The sequence below is a fragment of the Lepidochelys kempii genome, chromosome 12 (assembly GCF_965140285.1).
Source record: "Lepidochelys kempii isolate rLepKem1 chromosome 12, rLepKem1.hap1, whole genome shotgun sequence".
Lineage (NCBI taxonomy): Eukaryota > Metazoa > Chordata > Testudines > Cheloniidae > Lepidochelys > Lepidochelys kempii.
In genome coordinates this window covers 11,297,120-11,309,696 of record NC_136391.1, presented here as the reverse complement: position 1 = coordinate 11,309,696, position 12,577 = coordinate 11,297,120, and the positions used below count along the sequence as shown (strand labels likewise).

General features: G+C 39.9%; 1 protein-coding gene across 5 annotated transcripts in view; it reads right to left on the bottom strand.

Moving 5' to 3' along the window:
- Positions 1 to 798: 798 nt before the first annotated feature.
- The window catches only part of ESRP2 (epithelial splicing regulatory protein 2), a 61,154-nt gene continuing 49,375 nt past the window's right edge, over positions 799 to 12,577 (bottom strand). For 3 of the 5 annotated variants that reach the window (XM_073307561.1, XM_073307563.1, XM_073307562.1), the window contains exon 16: positions 799 to 2,105. In XM_073307561.1, the coding sequence (XP_073163662.1) occupies positions 1,947 to 2,105 (159 nt within the window). In that variant the 3' untranslated portion in view covers positions 799 to 1,946. Of the gene's footprint in view, positions 2,106 to 6,706; positions 6,819 to 12,577 lie in introns of all 5 variants that reach the window. The other 2 variants (XM_073307564.1, XM_073307565.1) reach the window with 1 other exon arrangement.

Genomic DNA, 12,577 nt, shown 5'->3' with positions numbered 1-12,577 from the left:
ATCACAAATTTGCAATTTCTCATTTCACCTGCCTGGATTAACTTTGAAATGGTCTAATCTCATATGTACTCATTATATGCCTTTATGAAACTGTACTACAAGTTACAGAGCTAGATAATTAATTGTTTTACAAAATCCATGCATGCTTGATTCCAAGACTGCAAAATCTAAATTTCTTTTACAAAATATACATACACACAGCATACTTAGAAAAATAAATTTGTTGATGGGCTACACAACTTGAGTTAATGACATTTACTAAGAGGCAGAAAGTTGCATGTCTCACCACTGCATCAGAAGCTTCCTGCAACTCCAGGTATGGCAGGTAGAGGTTAGATTGCCGTGAAGTACTAATGAATTTGATACTGTCAAGCCACCCTTTTGCTTTGGGTTCTCTTTCAAAATACCATCTGAACACACAAAGGCTGAATTATAGCTGCTACTTGCCAACAGCTCTGCACATTGTTTTGTTTTTTTGTGTTTTGGTTTTTTTTTAAACCAGAAGACTGTTTTGTATTACTTCTGAGCTAACTGCTGTACTTGGATGAGTACTAGCCATGTTCTATGGCTTGGGTTAGCTGTCCCCATTGTGAACTAGGATTACCTATTGTAGAATAAATAAACAAACAAGCTTACCTTTTATATACATGACATATTTCAGTATTCTCCATCAGCAAGATATCTTAAGCCACAGTCACACCACCAACACTTTAGTGGGGGACTACATCACCTTGATGTGTTTGGATGAAGGAACACAGGCACTTAATACGCCAACACACATTGTAAGCATCTCTTTTATTTGTTGTAATATAAAGAAGCATACATCATTCATTCTTTTCAGTACAACTCAAATTGTACACCAACAAAAAAAAGATCAGTGTACACAGACATCCATGAGCCTGTCACAACAGGACTCATGACATTTTGCTCTGCTGGTATTGCACTTCGAATAGGCTTGAATTAAGGCACAGTAAAAACAAAATCATTTAGTGCTTCTACAGCAGATGTCTTTTTAAACACATGCTACATGACAAACTAGTTTTTCTAGCTTATGTATATACACATGAAGAAAGGAAAAATGCATGCACTAGAAGGTTTAGATTTCAACAATTTTGTTGCTTCATAATATACAAATAAAGTAGTTTAAAGATGTAAACAAACTGCATGCACATAAACTAGAGCAAAATCTTTAATACAGTATCTGAAAGCTATTATGCTTAAATAAAAAATATAACTTACTAGTACTCAATGTTTATGTGCCATTTTTGTCCTGTAGAAATTAAAAGTTTGGGGTTCTTTTTGCTTCACACATTGGCAGCACGTATGTTGATAGGAAAGACTGATATGGCTTTTGCATTACAAAACACAATAATAATAATAAGTTTCTCCTATTCCGTTTGGATGTGGCATCCTGGGTATTTTCCAGTCAAGGAAAGCAACAACAAAAAATCCAATAGGATTTATGCTACAATTTGGGAAAGCTGCAAGTTTCAGCAGCCCTTTCTGGAGACATTTTGCTGAGGGTAAATTCTTAAAACCTAAAACAAAAGAATCTGAACAAACCAAGTTTCACTTTCCACTTCAAACACTACAGAACAAAAATTAAGTCTCCCCCTCTTCCTCCGTGGCTGTGATAGCTGAAGTGCTCTTGGATTGCCTCACGGGTTAACTGGGTGGCAGTATTTCAACAAGTACCCTGAAATCAATTGTCCTTCTCTTTCTTAAGGAAATTAGTTGTATAGTTTTTATTTCTCTTTTTGGTGTAGGGCAGGAGATTTTTCAAATTAAATACAGGAACAAGTATCACTCCTGCACCCTACCACATCAGGCTGAGAAGGCACATTTACTGCTGTGTGGATAGCAAGGGAAGACTTTTTGTTTTATTAAAAGGCACAGTGTTTAGTATTACTTCCCTTCCCTTCCCTCTCCCCCCAAGAGTCTTTTGGTTAGACCAGATAGAGTTCTATATAGCGACTTCCCAGGAGCCGTCCATTTTTCTCAGCCACTGCTTTCTTAGCCAGGTCCAGGCTTGGAAAAGTCACCAACGCTTCTCCACTGGGCTGGCCACTAAAGTTGTAAAGCACAAGAATAGAATCTGTGTGGAGCTGCAGGGATAAGAACACAAGGGAGGGGGAAGAGAAACTTAAAACCTAAGACCACAGATGTAGGCTTTGTCCCTAACACTTGCTGGTTTCTTTAATTGCTTTAGACCAACAGAAAGGCAGTTCAGAGTTTTATACATAAAAACACTTCATCTGCCAAGCTTCAGATCATCGTGGCTACAAACAGCCAAGTCTGGCAGAGAATAAAGGACTGAAGACTGAACTGAGAGCTGTTTTTTAGTTCACAGCAGAAAGAACTTGAATTCTGCTGGTGCATGGGTCAGAAAGATTCAGAAGTAGCTCCAGGAGGAGAGTCCAGTACAGAAGTGCTGCCGATTACTGAGGTTTAAGGTTAGCAAGGCCATGTGTCTACATTATGGGCACTACAGTGGCATAGCTACTGCGCTGTACCACATGGTATAGAGGCAGACGACAGTGACAGAAGGGGTTTTTCCATCGCTGTAGGAACTCCACCTCCTCAAGTGATGGTAGCTAGGTTGTCAGAAGCATTCTTCCATCGACTAAGTTGCATCTACACCACGGACTAGGTTGGCATAGCTACAGCACTCAGGGGCATGAATTTGTCACACCTCTGAGCGCTGTAGCTATGTTGACCTAAGTTTGAAGCGTAGACTAGCCCAAGACAGAAGAGGTATAAAATTTAGTAGATAGGCCAAGCAAGGAAGGAAACCTCAGCCTGCAGTGAAGTATGCTTTTGCTACCTGGCTTATTGGCCAAGAAAAACAGAAAGAGGACTATTAAAGCAGCATGAATACTAACCCAAAAGGAAAAAAAGGCAGACAGTGACACCAGAAAGGGAAGTGTGGGTAGAGCAGCATGAGAGGAGAAGATGCATGAGAATTAACAGAACTAAATTATCCCCCAAAGCCAGAGAAGTAAAAGTTGTAGTACTTCAATTGAATCAAAAGGAACCTTTGTTAATATGCAGGGAAGGGGGCGGAAAGAGTAGTGGGAAATGAGACCATTTTGTCAGTGTAGTTAATTTACGTGGGGTGAAACACGGGCCCTGGTATGTTCTAGGATTTAACCTCAAAGTATCAAGTATAAAATCCACTCAGCAGATGTGCCCCAGCTTGTCTGTGCCCCCATACCAGACATCCTGGAAGCCCTTGCAAGGGTAAATTTGGAAATCTCATTTGTATATTTGATTTAATAAATCTGAACCAAGTTAAGAAATCAAAAGTTGAAGCAGCAAAAACTCTGAATACAAGAGATTCATTTGCTGGAAACTTAAGCTGGGGTCAACTCATTGCCAGAAAGAACACAAACACTTGGTAAGTTAGAACACCACACCGTTTAAAAAAATAAATAAATAAATAAATAAATAAATAAATAAAAGAGAGCTCAAGTTTAATACTTGCTTTGTGGAGTCTATATCCTTCAGATTTAAAGAGGAAAAACATTCACAGCCCCCCTGCCCCCGCCAAAAAATGAAGCTATCATATATGCTTGTTACAGTAAAAGAAATGGCAAAACGCTCACTTTTTGGTTACCTCCCATACTAGTTTCTCACCAACTTTATATTCTGACATGTAGAAGTAAAGCCAGCACATACCAGAACTTCACTCACCCAACTGCTTAGTAGGCAATAAAAGCAGTCTTAAATTATAAGCAACAAATCATGTTAGGAACTAGAGGTACTTAACAGGGCAGTTAGCACAGACACTATTAGATCCATATACTGATACATTTCTCCCTCCAGAAACAAGGTGAATTAGGAAAGCAGCATGCCAAAAAATCTTCAGGAACCTTAAACATAAATTTCTGTAAGAAGCCCAAGTTAGGTTTAGAAATCAGCTTTATAGATTTCAGATTACTAATGCACTTAAAGAGGAAGAAGCTCTTCATTTGGGTAGAACCACTGACAAAATTATATTGGGTCTGTTTTATATTGGGTTCTGCACCTACATCTGTGATTGCTAACCTCTGGCAGATTAAGTCACGGCTACAGTATATTGGGGTCAGTCAGTCATGAGTGAGTTTTATTCTCCAGACCCAAATGCAATGGGAGCATATGGGAAGCATGGTTACACCACTGAGCACAGGAGACAGCAAAAAGCATTTCCTTAGCAGCTTTGGTTTTTAAATCAATGTATGAGATAGGATGCCTTTAAAAAAAATAATGTAGTTATGATAATCGAGCATGTGCTCCCCACCCCCCAACCCCTCTTTTTTTGAAACAAGCAATATCAGTAGCAGGAAACTCATTTAAAAACCTGTATGGAAGGCTAACAGAACAGGCTGCAGGTGCTGCAAGAGGCAGAATTGCCTATGTTTGATTAGCTCTTTTCCGAGCTCATCTGTGTTCACTTTAACACACTAACCTGTGGTTTTAATCTAGATGCCTTAAGTAAACGTATTAATTTTGGGAATTACGGCTGAAGATTCATTCAGAGGAGGGGAATGATATACACCTCTACCCCGATATAACGAGACCCGATAGAACATGAATTCGGATAGAACGCGGTAAAGCAGCGCTCCGGGGGGTGCTGGGCTGTGCGCTCCAGTGGATCAAAGCAAGTTCAATATAACGCAGTAAGATTTTTTGGCTCCTGAGGAAAGCATTATATCGAGGTAGAGGTGTACTCACACATCATGGCAAATATTTATTCTCTCTGGTGGTTTGCACCAGAGATGTTCATACCTCAGTACCCGAGGCTGCATAAAGTTACACCACCACTCATTTTGTAGTCTGTTAGTCTGAGAGAACTCAGCTCCCATCAGGCTGTAGCAAGGCCCAGTTCCTAACCCCATTTTCCAGAGGACATGGGTGAAACACAAGAGGGGGTGAATAACTTGCCCAGGATCACAGAGAGTGAGTGTCTATGTATCTGCTCAGAATGAACCAGAGATTCTCCTGTCCCCGCTCTTTTAAACACTATACCACAGTGCCTTCAGATGACTTACTCCCCAACAGGTGTGATATTTTCAATGCCACAGCCCTTATAGTGAAATCACACGGACATGAATGCCTTGATACAAATGGCTTACAGAAAAGCCACTCTAAGCTAATGACCAGATAACTCAACTCTTTGTAAGTCATCTATTTCCAAATGACATTATACATATGGGGCGGGGGGGCAGCAGGACTAATCAGTAGGATTTTTAAAGGGGCGAGACTTCATATTATGGAAGTCATTAATACTTTTTAGGTCATATTAGAATTATGCATTACAACCACACAAATGCCAAAATTCATTATTGTCATTACAATTAATATCAAGGCAGAGGCATAAAGTTTTGTCACTTGTTCCTGCGCTGAAAAAACTTGAACATTAGCGGAACATTTAAATGCATAATTTAAAATAGGGCCATTTGATCTCTCAAATGCTTGCTTTGGTTTCCTCTTCCAAAAAGTATTAGAATAATTATTTTTAAAAATAAATCTAAGCGTCTTTAGAAAGAAAAAAAAAGTTAGTTAGCTTAGTATTTAAGATTCAGGAGCAAACTTTTTACATGGGAATGAAGCAATACAAAACTTAGTGCTCTAGCATTCAGCAGAGGGCCTGTACAAAGCTTAGAGACCTAAGGGCTTAAGAGGTTCACGTCTTGGGGTTGGCCCTGGACAAGAGTGAATTTCATCCTGAAGAAGTAACCAAAGTTTCCAGACTCCAGGGATAAACTGCCTCCCTCTCCTACTTTGTTTTCTTTTAGTTTCTGAAGTTGTTCTACTCATACTGCTAAATCAGGGAAATACTTTGAACCTACAGCATAATAATAAAGATATCTTAATATTGCTTTGTGCCCTCAAATTGCACAATTTTGTCTATAACTATATGCTCTGTTTTTTAATATGTTCATTGAAGGATTTAGTAGTTCAATCAATATCCATTACACTTTTCAAATGTCTGTTACCTTTACTACATGTGAATGATTCACAAGAAGTCCCAGCTCACAGGCCAAAGTGTAAACGTGTATTGGGGAAGCCGGGATCAGACTGCAATGGACGACTGGGATAGTTCACCATTAGCAAGTTTACTCACACATATAAAGAAAACAAACACGCTTATTGACAGAGCAACATTCCAGACCAATTCTAAGGAATGGGGATCTCACTGGTGCGAAGTGAGCAGGAGATATCAGAGAAGCATTCATTTCTAGACAACTTTACAGTGTAAGAAAGATGGAGAAAGGTGGGGGGGGTTGTTTTTTTTGTTTTTTTTTTTAAAGGACTGTCTTCCTATTTTTTTTTTTTTTTGAAGTAAAGGTTAGAAGAAGTTTTCTTGCTATGTACAACAAACAAGAATAAAAGCCCTGGGTTAAAAGCCTCACATGGAGCACTCAGCAAACGGTAATAAACCACTGTGAAAGTTTAACAGCAATGTCTTTGCACAAAGCCAAGTTGTCACATAACCTCCACCATTTAAACCACTTTTGTCCCATCAGCCACAGATCACAGGAGTAGCCTCAGTTTCACCAGATTAGTTGATTTTTTTTTTTTTTAAATAGGACAGGAGCAGGGAAGGTTAGAGCAAGGTTCCCAAACACAAGTTAGGAAGGAAAAACAATCTCCACATCACCAAGCCCTTCATTTCCCTTCCCGTTCACCATTGGAGACCCAGCTTCTGCCAGTCCCATCTTACCTTCTTTAGAAGTTACAAACAGTTACAAACAGACCCACTCTTTCGGTGCTTGTAACACACTCCTTGCTTGATCGTTCAGCTGAATAAGGCCATTGTAGTCATCAGGTGCATACTACAGTACAAGTGTGATACACGATAATCAGCAATAGAAGGAACAGTTTTTGTACAGCAAGCCACACAGACTACATTTGCAACCTTAATTAAGAGCATCAGCTACAGTAACTGGCAGGAGACAAAGTGAATTTGACACACACAGCTTATATGCAATCACTAAAATACATTACTTGAAGAGTTGGTTGGAGGTAGGTTTATGGAAGAAATATGGGGGAGATTATATACTGCATATAGTAGCTTTTTGTAATGCAAGACTTCCTTAATAAGGAAATTTAAACAATCAAATACCCTTTCCTTCCTTAATATTCATAGAACAACAGCATGTAGATATTGAGAATTATGTGCCAGGTAACAAAGTCTACATATCAGAGAGCTATACTATGTTACAGCAGAGAATCTCACAGGGATTGGAGAGCATGCTTTCTAGACTGCACAAATTGACATGAGGAGAGGAAGAAGAGACCAAGGTCCGAATTCTGATCTTGCTTACAGGGGTGCAAATAAGACATTAACTCCACTGAAGTAGAGAGTTACACTGGTGAAAAGCCAGCATGAGGCGTTGTCCACACACAAAAGCCAAAGTTGTACCTCTGTGCCTAACACCAGCATAGCTAAAACCATACAACTTCCACAGGTGGATGCATTTATACGGGTATAAAAGTGCTTGCATAGGTATAGCTAGGGTGACCAGATGTCCTGTTTTTATAGGCACAGTCCCGTTTTGGGGAACTTTTTCTTATATAAGCACCTATTACCCCTCCACCCCCTGTCCCGTTTTTTCACAGTTGTTATCTGGTCATCCTATGTATAGCTTACCCCCATACAGGAAGGGGAATAAGCTATACCAGTTTAAAGCACTTTTATAGTGATATAAATGAGTCCACACTGGAGTTGTGCCAGTATAACCATTTTGGTAAAAAGAAAAATCACATCCCTAACCAATAAAGTTATACCAGTACAAAATAGGGTTGCCAGCCCTCCGGGATTGTCCTGTCATTGATTATGTCAGGTGATGAAACCTCCAGGAACACGTCCAACCAAAATTGGCAACCCTAGTACAAAAGCTGTGTATAGACTAGGCCTAAGAGAGAAGAATCAGGTCAAAGATCTTAACCATGCACAAGAAGTGCTTGCTGTTACAGGGGATGGTGCAAGTCTGTGTCTAAAGTCATAAAACAGATCTTGATTGGTGAGACCAAATGCTGGTTTATACAGAATCTCTCCAGAAGCACACATACTGGAAAGAAACAAATCCCAGAGAACACCTGAATATGTTGTGGAGACTACTAGAATGGTTCATGCTACTTTGCAGCAAAGAGGTACGCAAACCCAGTTTACATTATGTCCTTTCTGCAGTAAGAAGCAGAATTTTCTTTTTTGAAATGGCTTCCTTTACATGCATTGGCACATTACACTATCCCCAAGCACACAGGGTTCTATTGCTATGCCGCCCTTTGTTTCTTTTGATACGGAAAATGTCTCCTGCCAGTTTATAGGGAAGAATAAATATTGTATTTATAAAAGAAAATAAAAGAGACATTTTATAGCCACCTACAGTGAAATTTAAAGAACTCGTAATACACCTACTACACAGAGCAACATCCAAGAGCCCAAAAACCATAAGAGAAAGAACCCCCACAATCTTCACTACAGATTTCTAACCACCTTCACATCTAGACCCACTCCGTTAAGTACAAACGTAAGAAGTTTTTTCTAGATAGTCTCTACCAGGGCAACCAGGCTGTGCAAATATTAATTATCAGCTACCAGACCTGCCCTTGAAACCAATCTACAAAAAGTAAGTTTGTTCTTTGGAAGGAATGTCTCAATATAGTACATACTTTAGATACTATAGATTATCAGCAGATTTACAGTAGGGAAAGCTCTGTAGCCTCTAGTGAGTATTTTTTTTTAAAAAGGTACTTGATATGCATAAGCAACAAGAAAAGCAAGGAATGGAAAAATTACAGTATCAGAAACAGCAAGAAGAGAGATTGGTATAAAACATGAGCTCAAGCGTGCAGGAAACTTGAATAACTATTGTGTTTGGTTTTTTTTAAAGAGTTGTTTATTTAAAGGACAGACATAAGAGGAGAGATTGTATTAAGTTAATTAAACAGAGGTTATGGAATAGTAAATGCTTCTGAACAGCTCCAGGTTAAAAAAAATTACAAAGTCATTATTGTAAATCAAGTTAGGGAAATAATGCAATAGGAGAGGTCATACAAGAAACTGTCTCTAGTGAGAAAATGACAGCTACTCCAAACTACTTGAGATAGAGCATTAAATGAATGTTTCAGATGTTGGCTATATTTCAGAAGCCTCCTAAACCAGCAAGGAGGAGGTACACCACTATTAGACTGGATGACCAAAAGTGGAAGAACCTGAGGTCAGCTCAGGTGTCCAAAGTGGAATTGCAGTGTTACTAGCTTTGAATGCAGGGACATGTCATTAGTATTAAGCCTCTTAATTTAGGCTCAGTACTTGTGCTTTACCAGTCCCCTACCAACTTGAGATTGTGAAATAATTATACAACAATGTAAAAATGCACTATGCCAGAAGTCATCCAATGCCACGTATTGTACTGATGACAAAAAGCAACATTACGTAGGTCAAACTCAGAAGCAGACAGCTCAAAAACTACTGCCAAACCCCATTTCCTGCTGTTGAAAAGCTGTCATGTTCAATAACATGTTCTTTGCCTTTATTCATTCATATAGGCAAAAGGTGAAATTTTCAAATAATTCAAAAATTCTGCTTCCATTACAGTCAATGGCAGATAAGCCAGTTTGAAAATCCCAGATAAGATAACCAGCTGTGAACTCATAGAACTGGAAGTCATTTTGAAAAGCTTTATAAATCCAGTGACATATCAAATTTGGCCTCAGCACATCTAACCTGAATATAGATGTTGCACTTTCAAAGACATTCTCTTCAGTGGGCACTCTCTTTTCACTCACTCAGAAAACTGGAAGTTTCTGAGGAGAGTTTATTCTCAACTGCACAGCAGCAGCGGCTGACCCCTGTTATCCAATTATTCATCGACAAAACAAGCATCTATTGAAAATGTTTTTTCGTCAACCAGTGTCTCTTTTTCCTCTGTTTGACAGAACAGTCTTGTTTATTGATACTGATGAAGCGGAGGGAGCTGCTTCTTAGATAGATTGATTTTTCCTTTACATTTTCCTTAAGTCAGGGACAAAGTGATTCCTTTTTCACCCTGAGGTGCCTATCAAGTCCAGCTGAAGTTAGTGGGGAGAGGCACAAGAAAAGAGCCAAGAAGAGGCTGCACGCACATCACCACTGTGGGGTTTCTTTAAAGGGTTCCTCATTTGATCCTGATCTCAAGGGCAGCAGGAAATGGTACTCTGCGTGCCCCCCTGTGCTACGGGTCTCCCAGTGGGTAGGTAGGATTGGAGCCAGGTATGGAGTAAAGTTTGCACCAAGATGGTAGCTTGGCAGCAGAAAGTAATGCAAAGCAATAGCAAGTGGTGGATCTTTACGGGCTAGAAAAAAAATGGCAAGATACACTGCAGAGTGGCCACGAACAAAAGACCAAGAACAGGTGAAAAATGCATCTGGTAGGAATAGAGTGCTGGTACCGAGGGGAGCGGATGCTCAGTAGCGAAGCTGGTTTGAATAGAGGAAAAAGGTCGATCCTTTTAGCAAGCAAAGATAAGGCTGAATCATTTTATATCAGAGCAGGATCAATCTCTTATTGACTAATGAGACTGATAGTAGGATTTTCCCATTGAAAAATCGCTGTCAGAAATCTAGATTTATGAAGGCTGAGGGAGGAGGTAACAACAACCCTGTTTGACCAAATCAAGAGGATTTCCAGACTCAGTGGGTCTTTTCTAGTGTCCTAATATGAACTGGCAAAAACGTAAATGTAAGAGAGAGGAAAAAAAGTTAATCCATCCCTTGGGTGTCAGAGGTTGTTAAGTTCTGTCTCTCAGGTACATACTGTTAAACGAGTAGAGTTCTACAATTACTTGATCCTGCACTCTACATTTAAAGACATTCTTGTACCATTGTTTCCTTCTCTCTGCTCCATGTTCATCTGTTTTCTTGCAGTTCCTCAGTTTGAGGGTTTTATGGCTTTTGAGTGGCAAGTTACAGCATCGTAAGTAGTACTTCATGTTCCAAGGGAAAGTTGAACCAAGAGTTGCAAACGCATGTGCCATCTAGGTGGCCTCACCTCTCCCTCACTAGCAGTAACCAAGGGGCTATTACTTTTGCTGGTTTACCTCAGTCCATCCCAAGAGTCACATTCTCTGCCTGAAAAATATTCCCTCTACTGTTTCAAAGGTTAGTTTGATACACGATATATAAGGAATACCACAAGCGTCCTTCACACAGCTCTTCCAACATTTACTAATTTCTGACTTGCAATAATTCTGCTGTGCTAGCCTATCATCTTATGCAGAGATCACCTGTGCTGCTTCCTGAGGAGATCATGCTGCTTTTCCACTCCTTTCCTAAAAACATGCATTTGAACCTAAATCTTTAGAAGCAAAAAGTTAGTGCACTCCTCTCACCACGTTACTAGCCCTACCGAATTCCATTCTCCCCTCACCCTATGTTAGTGCCTCTGCGAGTATCTACCACCTAAACAGGAATAAGGGCTTGGCTACACACGGTTTGTTCATTGGTTTAACTAAATGGTTTAGAAACTGATTTTAGTTAAGCCCTAAGGGAATAGGGAAATTAAGGGGAAACATAATAGGAGCTAAGAATAGTTTCCAGCTAGAAAGGAGGTACAACTTGCAGCCTTTCGAGGCAAAATGGCCACTTCAGGGATGCAGCTGCAGCAATTCTATTCTGGATTTACTGGGCTAGTCATCAGAAGAGTTTGCTAGGAAAGCCTCCTCTGAAAATGTGAGCCCACACCAGAGAATAGGTCCTAGGGAGGGGAGGAATCCCTAAGTGACTGAGACTGATTCAGTCTAGATGTATTTGGTCTTGAAGCAAAGTGCCATAATACAGCAGCAGAGACAATCTTAAATGTTTGGTGGAAGAGGTAGTAAAGGAGGGACCTGTATCATTCCAATTACATCCCATCACAATAGTGGTGCCATTTAACTGTATTGCTTAAGGTGTGACAAACAGCTAGTTGACAGCAATGGTAAACAGCAAAATTTACTATCCCAATTTTTAGAGAGGTTCTCTCCTTGCGGGCAGTGCTTCCAACTGAAAGATCAATCTAAATTCAGAACCAAAGCAGTACATGTCTGTGAGCTATGACTGTGTTCCATTTTAGAGGGGGAAAAGTCATACAATATTGTCTACTGCTTGCTAGCTTGCCTGCAAAGCTATGCTAAGTGAAACTATCTCCCACTCCCCCCCCCCCACACTACTCCCTCCCACCCCCACCCCAGAAGGTGTTGTGACTAGAATTGGCAGCTAGAGGATGCAACAGACATGGATGAAGAAGCTATCCCCCCCTAGGACTGTGAAAGGTGTCAGATTTCAAAAAGGACCCATAGAAAACAGAGAATACTTTCTTTGTTCAAAAATACATTTCAGGCAAAGCTTAATCCAGGGGAAGTCAGCAACAGTGAAGTCTGCTGTCCTGGTATTAGAGAGAGAGGAGTTGTTAAAGCTCTTGGAATTTTGCCATTCGTCCATTTCCCCCACCTCCTCATTACCGCTTTTTTTAAAAAAGCACTTAGCCTTGAATTCTGTGTCTATGAAGAGTCAGAGAATAAATACATTGCAAAACCCTCTATAGCTACATATGAGGAATGGTATACA